The sequence below is a fragment of the Meles meles genome, chromosome 3 (genome assembly GCF_922984935.1).
Source record: "Meles meles chromosome 3, mMelMel3.1 paternal haplotype, whole genome shotgun sequence".
NCBI classification, from domain to species: Eukaryota; Metazoa; Chordata; class Mammalia; order Carnivora; family Mustelidae; genus Meles; species Meles meles.
This window is the reverse complement of record NC_060068.1, coordinates 72,178,331-72,199,447: the sequence shown is the minus strand read 5'-3', so window position 1 is coordinate 72,199,447 and position 21,117 is coordinate 72,178,331. Positions and strand designations below refer to the sequence as shown.

The following is a 21,117-nucleotide window of genomic DNA, read 5'->3' as shown; positions in this document are numbered from 1 at the left end:
GGCCTTATATATCACTGCTTTCTTCCTGATCCCCACCAGTCAAAAGATCACCAGGAACACACACTTAAAATTAAACAAGCTGGGCTTATTACTCACTGCATTAAGGGAGACAGAGTACTGTGAGGAACCATGGGCATCTCAGCAAAAAAAAGATGTCAAGACTTAACAAGATTTGGGCTTGTTTTCTGTTACTTTGTCTACCTTACTAAATTTCACGTGGAAGAAAGACTAATCCAAGGTTAAGGTGGTAATTGGTAAAGAGGCAGAACTCATCCTATTAGACTGGATATGGTGATGTTTGGTCATTTTTGTTACTTGAACAATGTTCATGTTTTGTCTGTGTTCAGATACCATAAAGGAGTGACCTTACCCTTTTTTCTTGATCCATTGTGAACAGAGTAACTTTGTCTGATGCTGATGTTCTGTGAAATTGTTTACGTTCACGACACCAATTCCCAGTCCAGGCTAACTCCAGATGTGAGAGGCTGTTTTTCTCTTTCACGCTCCGAATATGTCATCCCCATACAGGCCTTCAGTTTGCTCTGCCCTGATTAATTCTGATCTATTCAATGACCTATATTTTCAGGAATCCTTCTCTTAAACTTCATCTCGGTTTCCTGACATTTTTTGTACTGCTTATTAATTTGGTTACTTGTGTTTACACTTTGTTTCCTCGGATAAGATCACAGCAAACGTCTCTCTCAGCGCTGGCAGAGTACTGCAAATTACAAGCACCGAGCATACTTAAAAAAAAAAAAAAAATCACCAAAAAAGAAAAAGGAAAGATTTATTGGTTTATTTTTGTATTTCATAAACTAGGTGAAACTGCGTCACTAGATTCAGTAAAATCGTTCTGGACTCCGATCCCAAAAATCCTGACAAGAATTCAGGTTTGAATAAATCATTGCGGATAAGAGACCCCAACACACACCCGCCACCACTCCCCTCACAAGCCCCTTCACTGTCCGGCTTGCGCGTCAGACTACATTTCCCATAATCCTTCAGAGCCGATAAGGCGGTACTATGTTCTAAACTACAATTCCCACAATCCTTGGATACCACCATCTTGTCTCATTTTCTGCGGTCGCTCCCCATTTCCCATCTTCCCTTTCGGCTCCTACGCGCCGGAGAACAAGGTCGTGAAAAGAGGAGAACTTCGTGGTGCTGCCGTTTGTACCGTCTTAGGGCTCTGCGCTTTTCGCAGAACCTCCAACGGCGCTATGTTGGGACAGAGCATCCGGAGGTTCACAACCTCTGTGGTCCGTAGGAGCCACTATGAGGAGGGCCCAGGGAAGGTTAGTGTGTAAGGGGCCTAGCTTCGTTGGGGGAGGGGGTACCTTGCTGCGACTAGCCGAACCCCAAGGCCTCCTGTGGAGGGTGGGAAGGGAGGCGGAAGCCGAAAATGTGAGCTGGGTTGTAGAGTAGCGTTCCACTTTCCCCTGGAACCAGGCCAAAGCACAGGACCTTGGCAGCGCTCCGTCGCTGTGGAAAAGAATGAGTAGGAAGAGCCGTAGACCCTACCTCGCCCTAGTGTTCCCCTCTGCGCCCTCCAGGATCTGGAGGGTCCTTGAGGCCAGGGCTGCAGATATGTGAGGCTTAAAGCTGAGCTAGAGGTCACCGGACTCGTAGTGAAGGTCATTGGAAACAATGAGGATGTGAGGCCTGTAGCTGTGGGTCCAGTCTTATCTAAGCAGTTGTCTAAATTAGAAGTATTAAATCTCTTTAGTTCAGGTTGGGTTTAGCTTCAGGTGTAAATAGATTAAATCCGAGTAATTAGAAGTAAGTACTCCAGTGATCGAGGCCTAGTAGTAAAGGGCTGAGGAAAGGTTTTTACATGGTAGGGCTTTTGGTTGTGAAAAAGTCAAAACTTAATAATGCAGTTAACATTGCCTGTGCCTTTACCAGGTGGCTAGTTTGTAACAAATAGGAAACTAGAACAGTGCATTCTATTTATAAAATAACTCCCTTGAAGAAAAAGATTTTTCGATTTTCTAAAATAAAACTTAGCACTGTGTTACACCTAATGTTTAAAAAGGTGGGGGCACCTGGATGGCTTAGTGGGTTAAAGCCTCTGCCTTCGGCTCAGGTCGTGATCTCAGGGTCCTGGCATCCAGCCCACCATCAGGCTCTCTACTCAGTGGGGAGCCTACTTCCTCCTCTCTGTCTCTGCCTGCCTCTCTGCCTACTTGTGATCTCTGTCAGTCAAATAAATCAATAAAATCTGAAAAAAAAAAAAAAAAAAAAAAAAGATGGTATGATATATGGCGTACATAACCTGATTACATAAAAAAAATTATCTAGCATCCCCCGTGTACTTATGTAATCTATAAAATCAGATGATTTGAAGTTCTATTTTTGTTGCTTGCTCTCTTTCTTCAACAGAATTTGCCATTTTCAGTGGAAAACAAGTGGCGATTACTAGTTATGATGACTTTGTACTTTGGATCTGGATTTGCTGCACCTTTTTTTATAGTAAGACATCAACTGCTTAAGAAGTAAGGATGCTTTAATTGATCCATCAGACAGGTAATTAATGGATTTCTAATCGTCCCAAAGCAATGTTTTCCTTTACATTTCTTTCTTCCTCCCTTCCCCACAACCCCAGTCTCACACACACAGTGTGTAGGGCTGATTGATGTAGCATCAGTGGAGACAGGTTGATACACCTATAAACAGATGTTTCTTTGTCTCAAAACCAGTTTTTATTGGATACTACTGTTTGTCAGGCACACTTCATATTAATAATTTCTTATTTTGTTATCTAGCAAGCCTGTGAGGTGGGTGGCTTAACCCAATCTAAGACATAAAGATGTTAAGTTGCCCATTATCTCATAGCTAGCGATGGTGGACCAGGATTTTTACAATCTTGTTCCAGAGTTCACACTCCTAACCACCTAGAGTTTTGGTCAGATGATCTTGAGGGCAATATATGTGGATACTGATCTTGTGTGTTGGAAAGTTAGTGGATACTTTGTGTGAGAAGAAAAGATTTATTTCTTTTATTATTGATGATAATCAGAATTTTCCTCAAAGCGACATTATGGGCAGCTCTGTGGGCTGATTAGGATAAATTCCAAAAATACCTTTGAGAAGAAAAGACTTCATGTGTCTTCATTTATAAGGGAATTGATTTACCCAAGCGATCTACAATGTAAAGACTTTGGTGCATGTGATGAAGCAAATCAGTATGAATAAAGTCATGATACTGTAAACGCTTTCTGATGTACCAGTCATGAACTGATAAACAGTACGTTAATGAAACTGGTTTCTTTTTAATGACTGATATTTTAATGCCAATAACTTTTTGTCTTTATTTGCAGATTTGGAAAGGAACACTTTAAGAGATGCAGTCTCTTTGAAAAATGGATCAAACTCTTGAATTCAACATATTCGATATGTTTGTAAATAAACTTATGGCATGAATCCTTAATGCCTCATCTCTGAAACATGGAATATAGTAATTGTGCTTACTTTTTTATTTGAGAAATAGTCCAGGATTAGTTCGTTTCATCAAAATATGTGTGTGATTTAGCCTCTTTCTTGTTTTTAGATTTTAAGGGTTTATTTAATTTTTGATTACTAGGTCTGGACCTTGTTGGTAATTTTTTTAATTAAAAAAGGAAGAAGTGCCCATTTAGTTTTCCTTACTTTAAAACAGTAAAGTTGGTTTTCTTCATGAGTGATAATTAATCATGAGGAAAACCAGTAGTGTGTACACAGTGAAGTCCAAGAGGTTATTTTTGTCCTTCAGAACTGTGATCTAAAACTAAAATTTGGCCTTGATAAGTTTGTTGACGAATACTAGTTTTGTTTAGACTAAAATAAAAGTAGAATATATGAAATGAAATGTAATAGTATCTAAGACAGAATATGGAAATATTCCTTTATTCTGGAATTTTAGTAGGAATGGACTAAAAGATGGCTCTGATTAGTAGTTCAATCAGTGAATCAAATTTATATTATGGATAGTGAAATGCTGCTAGCCACATAAAACGTAATGACTTCGTTCCTAGGGCTTTGAATTGGGGCAGAAAAAAGATAGTGGCTGAATGTTTTAGTCCTAGTTTGGTCATTTTTGGAATACCACTCTGGTATTAGAAGAGTGCTGTAAAGTAGAGGTTGTAAACTGGTGGTCCGCTTGAGTGCGAGACTTTTTGGGATTAGGTGTGCTGTAGTTTTTAAAATAATATTTAAAAACTAGAATAGTTACAAGAAAGTCTCTGGATTCTTGAAAAATTGCTGTGAGTGGTTCTATATCCTTTCATAGAACAAAGCCACTGCCTAAAATAGTCTTCACCATAACATTAGATGTCCTGTAACCCCTAATGTTAAACAGTTGATTTGCTGGAACCTTAAAGAACTTTTTTCCTCTAAGTTTATGTGACAGGGCATATCTTGACACTCTTCAGTAACCATGCAATAACTGCTTAAGTATGGATATATAATTAAATCTTTATGACTGCAGCTTATTCCCTGTACTTGCATTTCATTGTTTTCTGTTCTGTTTTTTATCCATTGATGAATCAGATATCATCCCGTGTTTATGGAAAATTAAGGCTTTCTGCCTTTGGGAAGGTGAAAACAGGATTTCAGTGTTTATAAAATGATTTCAAATCCTTGGTTCAAACCTCTGCTATAAATTATAAACTTAACTGTCTATATTTTTTTTGGAGAAAATGGGAATAGAATCTCGTATTGTTTTCGGATTCAGTAAGCTATATAAAAGCATTTTGGTTTCTGGCAAGTCTTAAATGATTTTTTTTCTGAAGTAAAATACATAACAAATCAAATGTTACTGTTAGCAGCAAGGTCTAGGTAGAAAATAACAGATTTATAAAATTTGTCTTCCTCATTTAAAGTATTTGAGGATTTTATATGAATGAGGAGAAAACCCTTTCCTGTCCTGGGAGAGGAGCACAAATTGCCCCACCATAAGAAGGTTTCAGCTAGCTGGATCTTAGTGCATGAATATGTTGAGTGGCAGAGGCAAGATAACTGTTAGTTTCTGTATTTGGGATCTCCAGAGGAACAACCAACCAGATACGTATATAGACAAGATTTGTTTTAAGGAATTAGCTCACGTGATTGTGGAGGTGAGACAGGTCCAAAATGGGATGGGGATAGTGTGGAATGCTGGAGACCCAGAATAGAATTCTGTTCCCATTCTCTGCCAAAGCTGTCTTAGCAGAATTTCCTCTCGGGGCACCTGGCTGGCTCAGTACTGTGTGGATGCAGCTCTTGATCTTGGGATTATAAATTTGAGCCCACGTTGGGCGTAGAGATTACTTAAAAATGAAATCTTTAAGAGAAAAAGTCCTCTTCCAGGGAAGTTAGTCTTTTTCTGTTAAGGTCTTCAACTGGTTGCATGAGGGTAACCCACCTTATGGAGAATAATAAGCTTTACTGAAACACCTTCAGTTTAAATGTTAGCTCTCCAAAAAACTCTTTTACAGAAATATCCAGAAAAATGTTTGACCAAATATCTGGACACATGGCTCAGTCAGGTTGACATTAAATTAACTGTGACAGGGATGCCCGGGTGGCTCAATTGGTTAAGCTTCTGCCTTTGGCTCTGCCTTTAAGCTTTCCCCTTTGCCTGGGCTCCAGTCCCAGGTTGGGCTCCCTGCTCAGCGGGGAGCCTGTTTGTGCTCTTTCTCTGACAAGTGGATAAAATCTTTTTTAAAAGTAATCATGACAATTTCATACAAGCATGCAACTTCATCTAGTGTAATACTTAAAAGTGTTGTTGGATTTTTAAAAGGCACAAGATGCCCATGAAAAACCCAGGTTCTCTTGGAAAATTTAAGCTGGATGGACCTGTACATCCTGCTTGCAATTGAGCCAGTCCAAGTGAAGTATCTCACACATGCCTTCCTTGATTACAGAAGACCTGAGTAGATTTTGGCAGGGGGCAAGAAATCAGGATTTGTTTTTAAGAAGAACCACTATTCTTTCCTAATTAAGCTTTGACCACCCTGAAGGAAGGGAAAATACCCATATTTTGCTACAGAGGCAGAACTGTTACAGGTTCAGGACTAAAACTTGCCTGGATTCCAAGCCAGGCTTTGATCATGTATCCTCTTCCAATAGGAGTCTGTCTCAGTTCCTGTTGTATCAAGAGTATCTAGTTGTGAAGATTAAAAGTGGAAGTAGATGTCAATTTAGGCAGTTTGTTAGGCTCCTAGTGTAGAGTACTTAAAAGTGAGGCGGAGTTGTTAAAATTGTTGAAGTTGATTCCAAAGCCATTCTGCAGTTACAGGTTGGTGTTTTCAGTTACGTGAGCTATAGTTCTACACGGCTGTCCAGCAGGCATTTCAACCTTACCATGTCCAGAAGTGCCTGGACGCATATAGTAAGCTGTCAGTGTCAGTAAAATTCCAGCTCCTTAGCATGTCATTAGTCATTTCCCTGCAATTTTCAACCTCACCCTGAACTCAGAGCTCCAATTTTATGTACCACTTCCAAGTCTTAGTTCAGGTGCCATGTTTTCTGTAATGCTTTCTCCTGCTGATTCCTCCCCATTAGCTCGAACACATTACACAAAAGTCTCTAATACCTTATAACCAGCTTTATAATTACTTCAGCGTGTACTGTAATTACTGATTTCCTTCCTTATCTCATACCAGTGTATGATCTGAGACCAGAAAGACTATTACTTATTCATGTATCCTGCATATATAATTTAGTGAGTGGTCAATGGACATTTATCGAATGGAAGTCAAGAATGATAGAACTACTTAAAAAGAGCAAATTCCAGGCTGAATCTACACACCAAAATGGTGTATGTCACAGTGTTTCCTGGATGAAAGTAAATTTTTCCCCAATACTTGCTGAGCTGATTTTTCCAACCAAATGTATACTGAAATAATCCAGTTACTGCAGACTAAATGAGAGGAGTTTGTACCAAATTGTAATTGAACTGTGTCACAGCCCACGCTGCTTAGTCCATCTAAGCAGTGTGGACAGTGCATCTAAGACAAGCTGATGAAAATAAGTGTGTTGACTTATATTCTAGCCATGAATCTTTCAGACCAGCATTTCAGGAATTAGGAAATGTATTCTTTTACCTCACACAAGAAATAGATCTGAATGGACTTAAGGGTCTTCTATCTTACTCAGCCTGTTCCTAAGCTCTTTGTCACATGATGGCTGCCATAGTTCAACCATCCCATGCAGATTTTACAATATCCAACAAAAAAAAAATGCAGTTTTGAGTTAAAGAGTTATGAAATATTGTCTAGAAACCCCACCACTCATTGGGCACAAGGGCCATGTATTCATTACTAACTACAACACTAGCAAGGGGAACGGCTGGCATCATAGTTACTAGATTTGAGCAGTTAAGACTTTCTCTGAAGTCTGTGGGAAGGATGGACACTGAAACACATGTTTTCTACTAAAAAGGGAAAAGAAAGTGGCTATTAGTGATTGAAAGACAGTGCCGGCTGCAACTATTCTGTATACTACAGCTTCTAACTTAGAATGTTTGACTTAAGTTTTTTTCTTTTTTTTTAAATTGTGGGCATGGAAAGTGATAGGAATTCAGTAGAAACTAGAATACTTAAAGTTTTGAATTTTGATCTTTTCCTGGACAAGTGATAAGCCGTAGGATACTGTCTTGTGATGCTGTACAGCAGGAGTAAGCAACCATTCCCAATCAACCACACAATAAACTTAAAAGAACCATACTGTTGTTCACTTCAGTACAGTATTCATAAAACTACATGAGATATTCAACACTATTATAAAAAAAATTCTTTATGTTAGATGATTTTACCCAGTGTAGGCTAATGCCAGTGTTCTGAGTGTGTTTGAAGTATGTGAGGCTCCCCTATGATGTTCAGTAGGTTAGATGTATTAAATGCATTTTTTAATTTAATGATATTTTCTACTTAACATGGGTGTATCAGGATGTAACCCCATCATAAAATCTGTATACTGAGAAAAGGACCCAAATGTCAAAATGTAATAAGCTTTATTATTACATTTATAAGTTTTATTTTAGTGTATCCAATAAGTAAAGTTCTTTAGATTATAACCAGATAAGATGATTGTAGAAGAGAGGAGAAATAGTTTTGTGGGTTATTTTTTCTATCTCTTTTAAGTAGAAAATAATTTCTCTGTAGTAAATAGTGGAAGCTTTTACATGATTTATACTCTGCCTCATCAAAACTTTTACAAAAATTTTGGGGCACCTGGGTGGTTCAGTTGGTTAAGCACCTGCCTTGGGCTCAGGTCAAGATCTTGCAATCTCAGAATCTAGTTCCACATTGGGCTTCCTGCTCAACGGGGAGTCTGCTATTCTTTTGACACTCACGAATCTCAAGCAGTTTCTCACTCCCTCAAATAAATAACTAAAATCCTTAAAATAAATAAATAAAACACTGTTGGGGTGCTTGGATGGCTCATTTGGTTAAGCATCTGCCTTTGGCTCAGATCATGATCCTAGGGCCCTGGGATCAAGCCCCACATTGGGCTCCCTACTCAGTAGGGTGTCTCCTCCCTCTCCTCCATCTCCCTTGGCTTGTGCACTCTTTCTCTCACTCTCACTCTCTTAAATAAAATCTTTAAGGACAATTTTAATCCATTATGAAATACTTTGTTCTCCCAGCTACTGAAATTTTATGGATCAGAGGAACATAGCTACTTTCTATATATTTAACGTTAATACAATGAAGATTTTTTTTAGTGAACATATAATCCAAATAATTTATAGTTGATTTTGGACAGACTCATTGAACTCATATTTGAATATGGGTACAAGCTGTTTGGTCTTTCCCTAACCCGGTATAGTAGTCATTAGGGTTTTTTGTAAGCATGCCTGTTCTATGTGCATGGCAGGATTGAACTGTCTCCTTTGCTTTGACAAATGAAAATATCAGCAGAAGTGATCTGTTACTTCTTCAAGGAAGCTTAAAAAAGACAGTGAACAATTTATCAAGTTCCCTTCCTCATGTTATAGGGAGAGAGCCTCCATTAGCCTGAGTTCCTGAGACCAGAGAGTGCAGCCATTTGTCCAATGTATAGAATGTTACATTATTTCAAGCTTCTGGGGTTAGGATTGTTAGTGCGGCAAAACTTGGCCTACCCTCAATGTAATACTGTGTATTCCATATGACCTTGAAAAAGATAACTTCTCTGTATCTCTGATTCTTCCATTGTAGAACTCCATGTCAACTGGATTGGGACACCTGGGTGGCTCAGTTGGTTAAGCATCTGACTCTTCGTTTTGGTTCAGGTCAGGATCTCAGGGCTCTAAGATCAAGCCCAGTGCTGGGCTTCCAGCTCAGCAGGGTATCTGCTTGAGATCATCTCACTCCCTCTGCTGCTTCCCACCACCACCTTGCCCCCCCTCCCCCCGACTCACACACAGTCTGGCTCACTCTTTTTCTCAAATAAATAAATAAATAAATCTTTATGAAATGAATTGTATATATAATTGCAAATATGGGTACTACACAAAAGCCTGACTAGTAAGGAAAAATCTCTTTAGTACTTCCCATATGTGGACAGGAGCAAGAATGATGGCGGTAAATAGCTTTTGGCTTTCAAGGTGACTGAGCTACAGTTTTGAGTAACTACCAACTAGGCATTTCCATCTTATCTCTCATTCTAATGGACCTCGCTTACGCATTGGACATCTATCTTTGTAAAAATTAGAAAATTGAATCTCTTCTTCCAGCTAGAAACAGCATCATGCCAGAGCACATTTGTTCCCTAGTCCAGTCATCTTCATTTTACTTTGCGCATTGGAAAACAGTACAACTTTATAGTATTCCTGCACAGTCATCTCAAATTTGAGTTTTTCAGATTATTCCTACTAAAATTCACTGTCCTCTCCCAGTTTCCCCAGATACGACAAAAGGCAAATACGCAATAACTGATAGTGAATAATTACTCAGTATTTTAACAGGGCTCTATATCCCTTAAAGCAAGCTTTTTGTGTTTTCTTTGGTGGATTCCAAAACTTAGGACCATGCTTGGTAAATACTAAGTTTCAACATATATATTTAGAAAGGTGGAGGTAAGATGAACATTAATTGGATTTAATAACATTTCCAAGTATATGAGGAGCTAGTCTAGGAAATTCTCTCCTGATGCCTACTGACATGAGATGATCAGTTAAATATCTTAACCCTGATTTGCTCTAATTAATATAAAAATTTCCCGTACATTATGTTCTAAGTGCTTTTCTCAGTGCAGTTCTACCTATAAACTAGTGAGAAATCTCTATTCATGCTCTAGCTCTCATGCTAACTACCAAAATCTGTCACACGTTCCCCAGACAGTATATATTAAGGTGAACCATGTAAAATTACCAATGTTTTACATTTTGACCCAGAAAATGGTAATTCCTGATTGGTCAGTGGTATGGTTTCCCTCTTTAGTTCCTGGACCACTCATGGCATTTCTTCTCTCTATATATAAGAAGGAAGTCTTGGATTTTCCCCAAAACCAGAGATTAAATGGTTTGTCTTCATGCAGTATAGCAGAACTGAAACTGTTTAACTTGAGTATATTTTATTATCCCCATAATAGAATATAAATATATGTTATACTATCATTATTTCATTACCAATTAAAAAACAGGATAATCTAGAAGTCTCAAATGCTGCTTTTTCCCTAACAGTCTGAGCTCTCAGGGACATTGCTCCCAATTACAGTACAAAAAAATACTTTCTCATGCACACAGTAGTGATGTGATGTGATGTGATGTGGGGAGAGAACCGTCAAGAGACATTTTTGGTGGAAAAAGGCAAGTTTTTTTTTGTTTGTTTGTTTTTTTTAAGCAGGAGGACAGGACCCATGGTCAGAAAGAGCTGTGCTGTGATTGTGAGGAGTGATTGATTATATACTTTTAAGTTGGGGGGTAGAGATAAAAGAAGTTTCTAAAGGGATTTTCATAAGTTAAAAAGACTTACAGGATCCTGGAGATCTGGCTATTGTCAAGTTAAGGTTGCTTTTTGCCTCTAGCAAAGCATTAACATTAAGGCAGTTGTGAGTTCCTTGAGGGATGTCACACTCTGTCTGTCTCAGGTGTTTATCAGTGGGCTGTAAATAGTAAAGATATTGGGGCGCCTGGGTGGCTCAGTGGATTAAGCCGCTGCCTTCAGCTCAGGTCATGATCTCAGGGTCCTGGGATCGAGCCCCGCATCGGGCTCTCTGCTCCACAGGGAGCCTGCTTCCTCCTCTCTCTCTGCCTGCCTCTCTGCCTGAGCTTGTGATCTCTCTCTCCGTCAAATAAATAAATAAAAAATCTTTAAAAAAAAAAAAAATAGTAAAGATATTTAATTTTATATTTCTTTTGCCTTTTTTCTCCTCATCAGTAGGATGAGTTTACAGCAAGAATCTGGCTTGCAGTTTTTTCCCTTATGGGATTTAATATAAATTGTCTGAAAAAAATTCTCTGAATTTTAGAAAGAGAATTCTAAATATTTTTGTTGTCATAGGAAAAGAAAGGGAAATTCCTGCTATGGACTGAATGTATGTGTCCCCCAAGAATTCATATGTTGAAAACTAATCCCCTGTGTGATGATATTTGCAGGTGGGGCCTATGGGAAGTGATTAGATCATGATATGGAAGTAGTCATGAATGGAGTTATTGCCCTTTTAAGAGAGACCCCTAAGAGCTCCCTCGCCTCTTTCTGCCTTGTGAAGACACAACAAGAAGACACTGATCTGTAAACCAGGAAGCAGGCTCTCACCAGATACTGAATCTGCCAGCACTTTGATATTGGACTTCCTAGCCACCAAAACTGTGAGAAATAAACCTCTGTTACTTATAAAACACCAGTGATATTCTGGTATAGCAGCCTGAAGGGCTTAAGACTCCTTCTAAATCTAAATTCCTTTCATGTCCTCCCAAAACCCTTACTGATCAGCAGAGAAGGTAAATTCACCCACAATCTATGACTTTACTGTAAGTTTGATAAAGTGATTTATAAGAAATGCATAAATTTGGTCATTTAGATGACCAAAATATGTTCCTCCTGTATATTTAGTTTTCATTCACAGTTCCTGGCTCACAGATCTCAAAACCCTTGGACTCTCCTGAGATAAGAGAAATGGGAGCAGCCTTTGCTATAATATTTGGTCTTTTGCCCTCAGTTCCCAAAAATGCTTCAGAGCCATGAAGGAAATGGGTGTGTTGTTATTCGTTAGTCCCTTTCCATCACAGCAGGATTTATGTTAAAGAAGGTGACTTTGGAAAGCACCTAAAGATGCGGGCTGGTTGCCAGGAGAAACAACGTTAAGTAAGAGGGTTGGAAATTTCTATCCCATCCCTACCTTGCAGGGAGAGAAGAGGGCTAGGAGTTGAATCAATCACCAATAGCCAATGAATTAATCAATCATGCTTCTGTAATAAAGCCTTCATAAAAAGCCCAAAGGAGGGAGTTCAAAGAGCTTCATCAGAATGCTTCCATGTGCCATAGTGCCAGTCCCCAAGTACCATAAAGACAAAAGCTCCTTCATTTGAGAACTTTCCTAGGTATCTCCATCTGGCTGTTGATTTGGATCTTTTAATATCTTTTGCAATATGGCCGTAACCTAGTGAATAAATGAGTTCCCTGGGTTTTGTGAGCCTTTCTAGCAAATTATTTGAACCTAAGGAGGGGTTTGTGAGAACCTCTGATTTATAGCCAGTGAGTCAGAACACAGGTAACAACCTGGGCTTGCAATTGACCTCTGAACAGGTGGGTGGCCTTGTGGGACTAAGTGAACCCTTTATGTGTGGAATCTGATAACTATCTTCAGGTAGATAGTGTCAGAATTGAGCTATTAGGTCCAGGAACCACAAGACTAAGGCAGATTTTAAGTTGCCTATAAGCAGAAAAATAAGCATTAGGAGCAGCAATATTATGTTGACAACCTCTACCCCAGGGGAGACTTAAACAGAGATGGGGTAGGGGTAGAGGAGATATGGAGGAGGAGCGGAGGTAGGGATACTGGGGATGTTAGGGTACAGATAAAATCACTCTCAAAAACCACATGTACTCAGAGTAGGAAAACACTGAGCATCCGCTTGAGATCTTGTAAATTGGAGCACTGAATATTGTGCAAATAAAAGGAAGGGACTTCAGAATGAGCAGAACCTAAGGTAGGAATTTTGGAATGGCATCACTTTTTTTTTTTTTTTTTAAGATTATCTATTTATTTATTTGACAGACAAAGATCACAAGCACTCAGAGAGACAGAGGAGGAAGCAGGCTCCCTGCTGAGCAGAGAGCCCAATGAGATCCCAGGACCCTGGGATCATGACTGGAGCCAAAGGCAGAGGCTTTAACCCACTGAGCCACCCAGGCGCCCCGGAATGGCATCACTTCTGAGTAAATGTAAAGGCTTGCTGGTGGATGAGGAAAAGGAAGTAAGAGGGGTAAATTAAGTTTTTTGTTAAAAAAAAAAAAAGGTGGGGGGAGTCATAAGGGGAAAATTAAAGTTCTTATAAAAAAGGAGAGAGGGGGCGCCTGGGTGGCTCAGTGGATTAAGCATCTGCCTTCAGCCCAGGTCATGATCCCAGGGTGCTGGGATCGAGCCCTGCCTCGGGCTGTCTGCTGGGCGGGGAGCCTGCTTCTGCCTCTCTCTGCCTGCCTCTCTCTGCCTACTTGTGATCTGATCTCTCTCTCTCTCTGTGTCAAATAAATAAATAAAATCTTAAAAAAAAAAAAAAAGGAGAGAGAGAAAGTGAGGGAGAGAGAGAGAGAGTCATAAAAACAGTAGACAAACCAAGCTGTCTCACTGAAACAAGTGAGATCTTGGTTAAAGAAACAGTAATATTTCACCACATCAAAAGAAAAGAATGCCTTTGAATTAAGAAACCTAGTTAGCCTCCTCAAACTCTCTCTGGCTACATAAATTGTATTACTAGTACAGGAAAATAATATTTCAAAGTGAATTGCATATGCCAGGTTCATACAAAGTTACTATAAGAAATTTAGATTCATAGAATTTCATTTCAACTGATGACAGTTCCACAATAAACACCATCCTTGAAGCAGAAGAAATCTTAACACATCCAATTTGAATAAAATATCCTTAAACATTTGCAAATACTGAAGAAAAGACACTTTAAATAAAAAATTCAAAAACTGGGTTATGGACATTGGGGAGGGTATGTGCTATGGTAAGTGCTGTGAAGTGTGTCACCCTGATGATTCATCGAACTGTACCCCTGGGGCAAATAATATATGTTAAAATAAATAAATAATAAAAATTCAAAAACTTAGAACAGGAGTTGGGGTTAGGGGATGTGAAGCAAAAGCTGACCAAACAGGAAAAAAATAGAGGAAAAAACCAACAATGATCTTTGGAGTTACAAGATGCCTAAAGAATGATAGATTTGCCAAAAATTTGATAAGGGAACCAAGGGAAAGGCATAAAACAGCTCAGAAATATACACAAAACAAAGACATAAAGAAGTAAAATTTACATACAGCAAAAAGGATGAAATCTTAGTGGCTATTTGATGAATTTAGATGAATACATGCCCCTATTTAATGCAAAGCTTAAGTGTCAAAAGTTCCCTGCTACCCTTCCCCATCAATCCTTGTCCCCATCTCCCAGAAGCAACAAGTCTTCTGATTATTTTCACCATAGATTAGCCTCTTCTACAACTCCACAGGGTATGTAATTTTTATGTATAAAAATTTCAGAGCAGAAGGATGCTTTAGATATTCCTATTAAATGCCTGTTAAATTATCTTAGGGAACATGAACATTATTATAACTTCTAGTATTTTCAAAGCGTATCCCAGAGAGAACCTGACCCAAGAAGTTACAGATGACATAACATAGCTGAAGAAGAGCTATGGAATATGGAGTAAGAGAATGTATGGAATGAGGGACGCCTGGGTGGCTCAGTCGGTTAAGCCCCTGCCTTCGGCTCAGGTCATGATCCCAGCATGCTGGGATCGAGTGCCGCATGGCACTCCTTGCTCAGCAAGGAGCCTGCTTCTCTCTCCGCCTCTGCCTGCCATTCTGCCTGCTTGTGTGTTTGCGTGCTCTCTCTCTCTAACAAATAAATAAATAAAATCTTAAAAAGAATCTATGGAGTAAAAGAATGAGAAGCATCAGGTCAGACGAATAAGAATTTTTTTTTTTCTCAGAAATATCTTAAGAAACATGCACAGAAAAGACTAAAAGGATTGACAAAGAAAGATTAAAAGAATGAAATATCCTTTAAGGCACCTGCTGCATATTTACATTTTTGTGTCCCTAGCACCTAGCCCAGTCTCTGGTAAGCAAGTAAGTACTCAGTTAATGTTTGTGGAAGTGAATAAACTGAAGAGTATTTCAAGTATACAGAAGAACACAAACACAGCTGAATATATGAGAATAAGTAAGATTTCTGGAAATCTGAAGAGACCCTTGGATTTACTGGCTACCTTAAGATGAGACTAGCCCAATAAGTGTGGTACAGCTAAGGTCATGGTGGGACAGGATGGGTGGGTGGGGGATGAATGTGACAACTTAAGATCTAGGATTGATGTTGGGCTACAACCACTTACAATTCTGAACATGTGGGTGACAAGAGCAATATTAATTTGCACCTACCTGCCTGATAGCCTAGTAAGTAAAGAAACTGGGAAAGAAGAAGAACCAGGAAGAGGTAACCTGAGAATGGGAATATGAGGGTCAGTCAGGGTTAGAACATTGAAAGTGGCAAGGTAGCATACTCACTATGAGATATTTGGAAATGAAATGCAGGAAAGTACTGTTTCTTGTTGCCCCAATCGTCTTTTTTCCATAACAGGCTTACAATGTCTGTGCACTTTATTAGATTACTTAGTGATTGTATTAAATTGTGGAAAATGCAAAAACTGGATCTTTACTGTGACTCAAAAAAGAAATGAGAATAGGAAATTCTTCAAGAGGCCAGCCAATGTGAAAAGTATCTTGGCTTTTTTGTCTCTACTGCTAATTTAATTCTAGTCTTAAAATCTTAAGGCCCCTACATTCCAAGATCTGTGGTAAAATAAAGTCTTTTGATGTCTTGAATACTTAGCACTTTCTCTGACATTATAAAATAACTTTATAGTGCAGTTAATCAAGTGACAGTAAGAAGTAGTACTCTACAGAGAGCTCATTTTAATATTTAAAAAGATGAATGTGAACTCTAAAGTTGAAGGCAGCCTCATTTGCATATGTACATAGGATGTCATTACTCCATCAAGCAGAACACTGTGTGCCCTGCCCAAGGAGTTGCTTGGCAAAGGCATATATTCATTTCATTTAATATCTACTTAAGTCCTGTGTTTTAAGGTACTGTAGTGGTCTCGGAGAGAAACACAGTGAAAAGTCGGTATTTCCAACATTCCAAAAGATGGTATTTCCCATCTTTCAGGAGGGCAGAAACCTGGAAGAAAGACAGATGCTTACACACATAAATTGAGTACAGTTAGGATAGGATAAGTGCTGGAAAAGAGGTTCAGAAAGGCTATGAGAACATGGGGAGGCTGGGTACCTGGTATATCCGAGACAGTTTTTTGTGTTTTTTTAAAGATTTTATTTATTTATTTGACAGAGAGGGAGAGATCACAAACAAGTAGGCAGAGCACAGGTAGAGAGCGAGGGGGAAACAGGTTCCCCACTGAGCAGAGAGGCAGATGTGGGGCTCGATCCCAGGACCCTGAGATCATGACCTGAGCCGAAGGCAGAGGCTTAACCCACTGAGCCACCCAGGCGCCCCTATCTGAGACAATTTTATGGAGCTTTTGTCTTGAGGGATGGGTAGAACTTGAGGTCATAGAGATGAGGGAAAGAGGATATATCATACTGACATAAAGCATATATTTACATACATATTACAGATAAAACATATACACACATACATTTATACAGGGACATACATTGATGAATTGCACAGATAAATTAATTTATAGGAAATTCCTTAAGCATTCCTTTTTAATGCTTATGGTAAACATTTTACTTACTTGTGGTTCAAGTGGTTCAAGCACTGCAGAGAGATGATATTACTTAAGTATGAAAAATATAAATCTGAAAATCTGGAACACTAAGATACTAAGTTTTGGTTATTTTGACAACTTCTTTTGTATAGTTTGTAAGTAATCATGATAGTCTGACTCCAAAATATCACACTGTTGCAAAATATCACATTGTTAAGAGGAATCTTCACTAAGACAAAACTTTGAATCTCAGCGCCCTGGAGTCAAATCAATCATCACTTTGCAAATGTGAAAAAACTTTCCAAGCAACAAACTTAAATAACATGTTAAGACAACTTAAAAAGGCTAAAATGCAGCTTTTAAAATATATCCTATGAGACACAAAAATGGTTGTTAAAAAGGATGGAATCAAGGGTTGGCAGATTTAGAAACGGTTTTTGACAGCATTTGTTAAAGTTTTCATTTAATTTCTGTGTTCATAGAACTCAATATATTTACTTGTGTAGATCTTTGAGTTGCCCTCAAGGATTTTTAGGCAGATACTTCAGACTTTTAACCTTTTAATTTGCTTCAAAAAGAAAAAATATTTACTTATTTGAGAGAGAGAGCACAAGTGCAAAGAGGGACAGAGAGAGAGGTAGAAAAGCAGACTCCCCACTGAGAATGGAGCCCCACAGTGGCCCTGGAGCCTTTGAACCCAACATCATGACCTAGGCTGAAATCTAGAGTTGGGCATTCAACCAGCTGAGTCACCCAGGTGACCCTAAACCTTTTAATGTATGTGTGTGTGTATATGCACACACACACACACTCATTTCAAGAGAATGAATTTAAAAAATCATTTTTTTAATCTCTTGAGTTCATAGAGAATCTCCTAAAGAAGAGATACTGTGTCCTGAAACTTACTGAAAGATTGTAATTACCTTTGGGATATGGTAGAGACAGACTAGTGGATCATTTCAGGCTGTGTTTGTGAGCAGTTTGCATGGGTCCAGAGACTAGACATCAGGTTTAAACATTCAATTGTGTTATTTTATTTGTGTGGGGTAATCAAAATCACAGAAGAATGGGTCATGAATGAGAATGACAGTATATTGGTGTATGCATAATCTGCACAGATTATTATTATTATCTCAAGAAGGTGATTTATTGGAGAAATTAATATAAAAAGTATGCTTTGCTTGTTATAACCAGAGAAAATAAAATTTAAAAACAAACAATTTTGACATCAAACTATATAGTGCAGTATACCTGCTTTTTAATATTCAAAATCAACTGTTTATTGAGGAATAAGTGCTGTATTTGGGAAACTTCACATATTATATAATGCATGTTTTACCACAATTCAAGGAGGTATTAATATTTCTCTTTTTTTTTTTCTGTGCTTGTCTTGTAGTTAACTAAGTTGGTTATGTGTTAACTGAGATGGAAACTTTATTTAGATGTCAGTATGTTTTGTCACCTCTTAGTGCTATTGCTGGGAGTTTCCTTCATTCACTTGATCTTAAAACTGACTGTTATTCCAGAATGTGTGTGTGTGTGTATGTGTGTTTATTTACTGTTTCCACAGAGGCTTAATCTCTTCAGGATGTTCTGTTAGCAGTAGGATTAGCTAAAATGCATCTAATGAAGCTATGAAGGGTGTCAGTGGCCCAGGGCCCTCAGCCTCAAAACAAGCAAGCATATTAATGAAGCAAAAAAAAATATATAGCTCATTGTAGTCTTTTTAAAACTGTTGCTACATTGTGTCTTTTTATGTTTAATTCTGTTCCAATTGAGAATATGAGGATAACTGATGATATGACAGCAGGTGCCTGTTGGATTCAAAGAATAGCAAAAAATTCAGAGTGGTAAGGAGAGAGCCTCGTTAGAGAGAAGTTGCTGTGGACAGAGTGAGTCAGGCCTTGTAAGCCTTTATAAGAACCTTGGCTTTTACTCTGGCTGAGAAGGGAAGTCACTGAAGGTTTAGAGGAGCAGAGCGACACAATTTGGCTTCAGTTTTCAAAGGTTCATTGTGGCTGCTGCATTAAGGACAGAAAGGAGCAAGATTGGAAGCAGGAGGCAAAGGAGAAGCATATTGTGATATTTAGATGAGGGATTATTGCAGGGGACTTGCAGCAACATGGACATATTTCAAGCTACAACAAGTAGGATTTCTTAACAAAGGATTCCTAGGTGTTAAATTAATGGTTAAGGAGTGAGAGAAAGAGAGAAGATGCTCTCTTCTCAAATTAAGAACCTACAGCTAAGAGAGTAGTGTGTCCAAGGACATGTTTCTATTAAATGACAGACATATGGACATTTAAATTCATGTCTGTCTTATGTCACAGAACCTCTAAACTACTACACAGTGTTGGGGAGGAGAGGAAGGAAGCTGTAGGGTCACTTATTTTCCCCTCCAAAGTATATCTTTTGTAAGTAATTTTGTTTTTATGCCTCTGTACCATCCAGTTCTTACTCATTCCTCTATGTTTTTGTCTTCTAAATTATTTAAGTTTGCCTTTAATTCAGTTTTCAACATGTCACTTAACATTTGGATCCTTATCAAGGCTAAAATAAATTCTCTAATTTTGAGCCAAAACTACTGAAAAACATAATTTTGAGAAAAAAATAAGCCATTGGAAGAGGCTCTGTCAAAAGAATTACAAGGAAGAAAGTTTCTTATTTACTTTCAATACTTGATATGAAAATTAGTATGTGCTTATCATCTATAAGCATATTGTTTACCCGTCAATTAAATTCACAATGCCTATAAACACTTTAATTACACACTATTAAGAGCTAGAAAATTATAACTAGGCATGCTTCAGATATTCATTCCCAGATGTCAAACCACATTACAGGTGAGGATAAAACAAATATCATGTGAACTACCATAACCATATGAGCAATTGATATAACAAATACAGTCACTATTTATTTACCTCAATTTTCTATTGCAGTAAAAAATTGGTATATAAAATATACATTTCCAGTGTACAATATAATAATTAGATATTTGTGATCATCACAGTAAGTCTAGTTATCATCCATCACCATCCATTTAACCCCCTTCATGCTTTTTGTTCACCCTCCAGTCTCCTCCCCTTCTGATAATCACCAATCTATTTTCTGTCTCTATAAATTTTGTTTTCTTTGTTTGCTTGTTTTTTAGATTCACATGAAAGTGAAATCATATAGTATTTGTCTTTGTCTGAGTTACTTCACTTAGCATGGTACCCTCAAGATTCTTCCATTTTGCCACAAAATGGCAAGATTTTCTTTTTATGGCTAAATAGTATTCGTGTGTGTGTGTGTGTGTGTGTGTGTGTGTGTGTGTGTGTTTATCATATCATCTTTAACCACTCATCCATTGATGGGCACTAAGGTTCTTTCCGGGTCTTGGCTATTATAAATAATGCTGCAATTAACATAGGAGTACATGTATCATTTCAAGTTAGTGTTTTCATTTTGTTCTGGTATATACCCAAAGGTAATACAGCTGAATCATATAGTAGTTTTATTTATTTTTGTTTTTTTTTTTATTTTTAAAGATTTTTGTGCATTTGTTTGAGAGAGAGAGCGGGAGAGGAGCAGAGAGAGAGGGAAAGGGACAACCAGACTCTGCACTGAGCACAGAGCCCAATGTGGGGCTCAATCCCAGGATCCTAAAATCATGACCTGAGCCAAAATCAAGAGTTGGACACTTAACCAACTAAGCTACCCAGGCGCCCCATATTTTTAATTTTTTGAGGAACCTCTGTATTGTTTACCACAGTGGCTACAGCAATTTACATTCCCATCTACTGTGCACAAGTATTCCCTTTGCTCCACATCCTTTCCAATACTTGTTATTTCTTGTCTTTTTGATAATGATTCTAACAGATGGGAGGTAATATCTCATTGTGGTTTTCAGTTGCCATTTTGTGATGATAAGTGATGCTAAACATTATTTCATGGGCCTGTTGAACATTTGTATGTCTTTGGAAAATATCTGTTTAGATTCTCTACCCATTTTTAAATCAAATTACTTGTTTCCTTGTTGCAGTTAAGTTGTCTGAATTCTTTATGTGTTTGGGGTATTAATTTTTCATCAGATATATGATCTGCAAATATTTTCTCTTATTCAGTAGGTTACCTTTTTACTTTGATTATGACTTCCTTTGCTGTTTCCACTGCTTTTAGTTTCATGTATTCCCACTTGTTAATTTTTGCTTTTGTTGCCTCTGCTTTTG

At 38.2% G+C, this 21,117-nt stretch overlaps 1 protein-coding gene and 1 non-coding gene across 2 annotated transcripts; both read left to right on the top strand.

Moving 5' to 3' along the window:
• Positions 1-1,105: 1,105 nt before the first annotated feature.
• On the top strand, positions 1,106-3,423 carry LOC123938472 (cytochrome c oxidase subunit 7C, mitochondrial). Its single transcript, XM_045999866.1, has 3 exons — positions 1,106-1,295; positions 2,383-2,526; positions 3,321-3,423. Exons 1-2 carry the CDS (start codon positions 1,221-1,223, stop codon positions 2,497-2,499), a joined length of 192 nt encoding a protein of 63 aa, XP_045855822.1. The 5' UTR covers positions 1,106-1,220; the 3' UTR covers positions 2,500-2,526; positions 3,321-3,423.
• Positions 3,164-3,226, top strand: LOC123939547. Its single transcript, XR_006817913.1, has one exon. It is a non-coding gene; the product is annotated as a small nucleolar RNA Z39 (small nucleolar RNA).
• Positions 3,424-21,117: the final 17,694 nt, after the last annotated feature.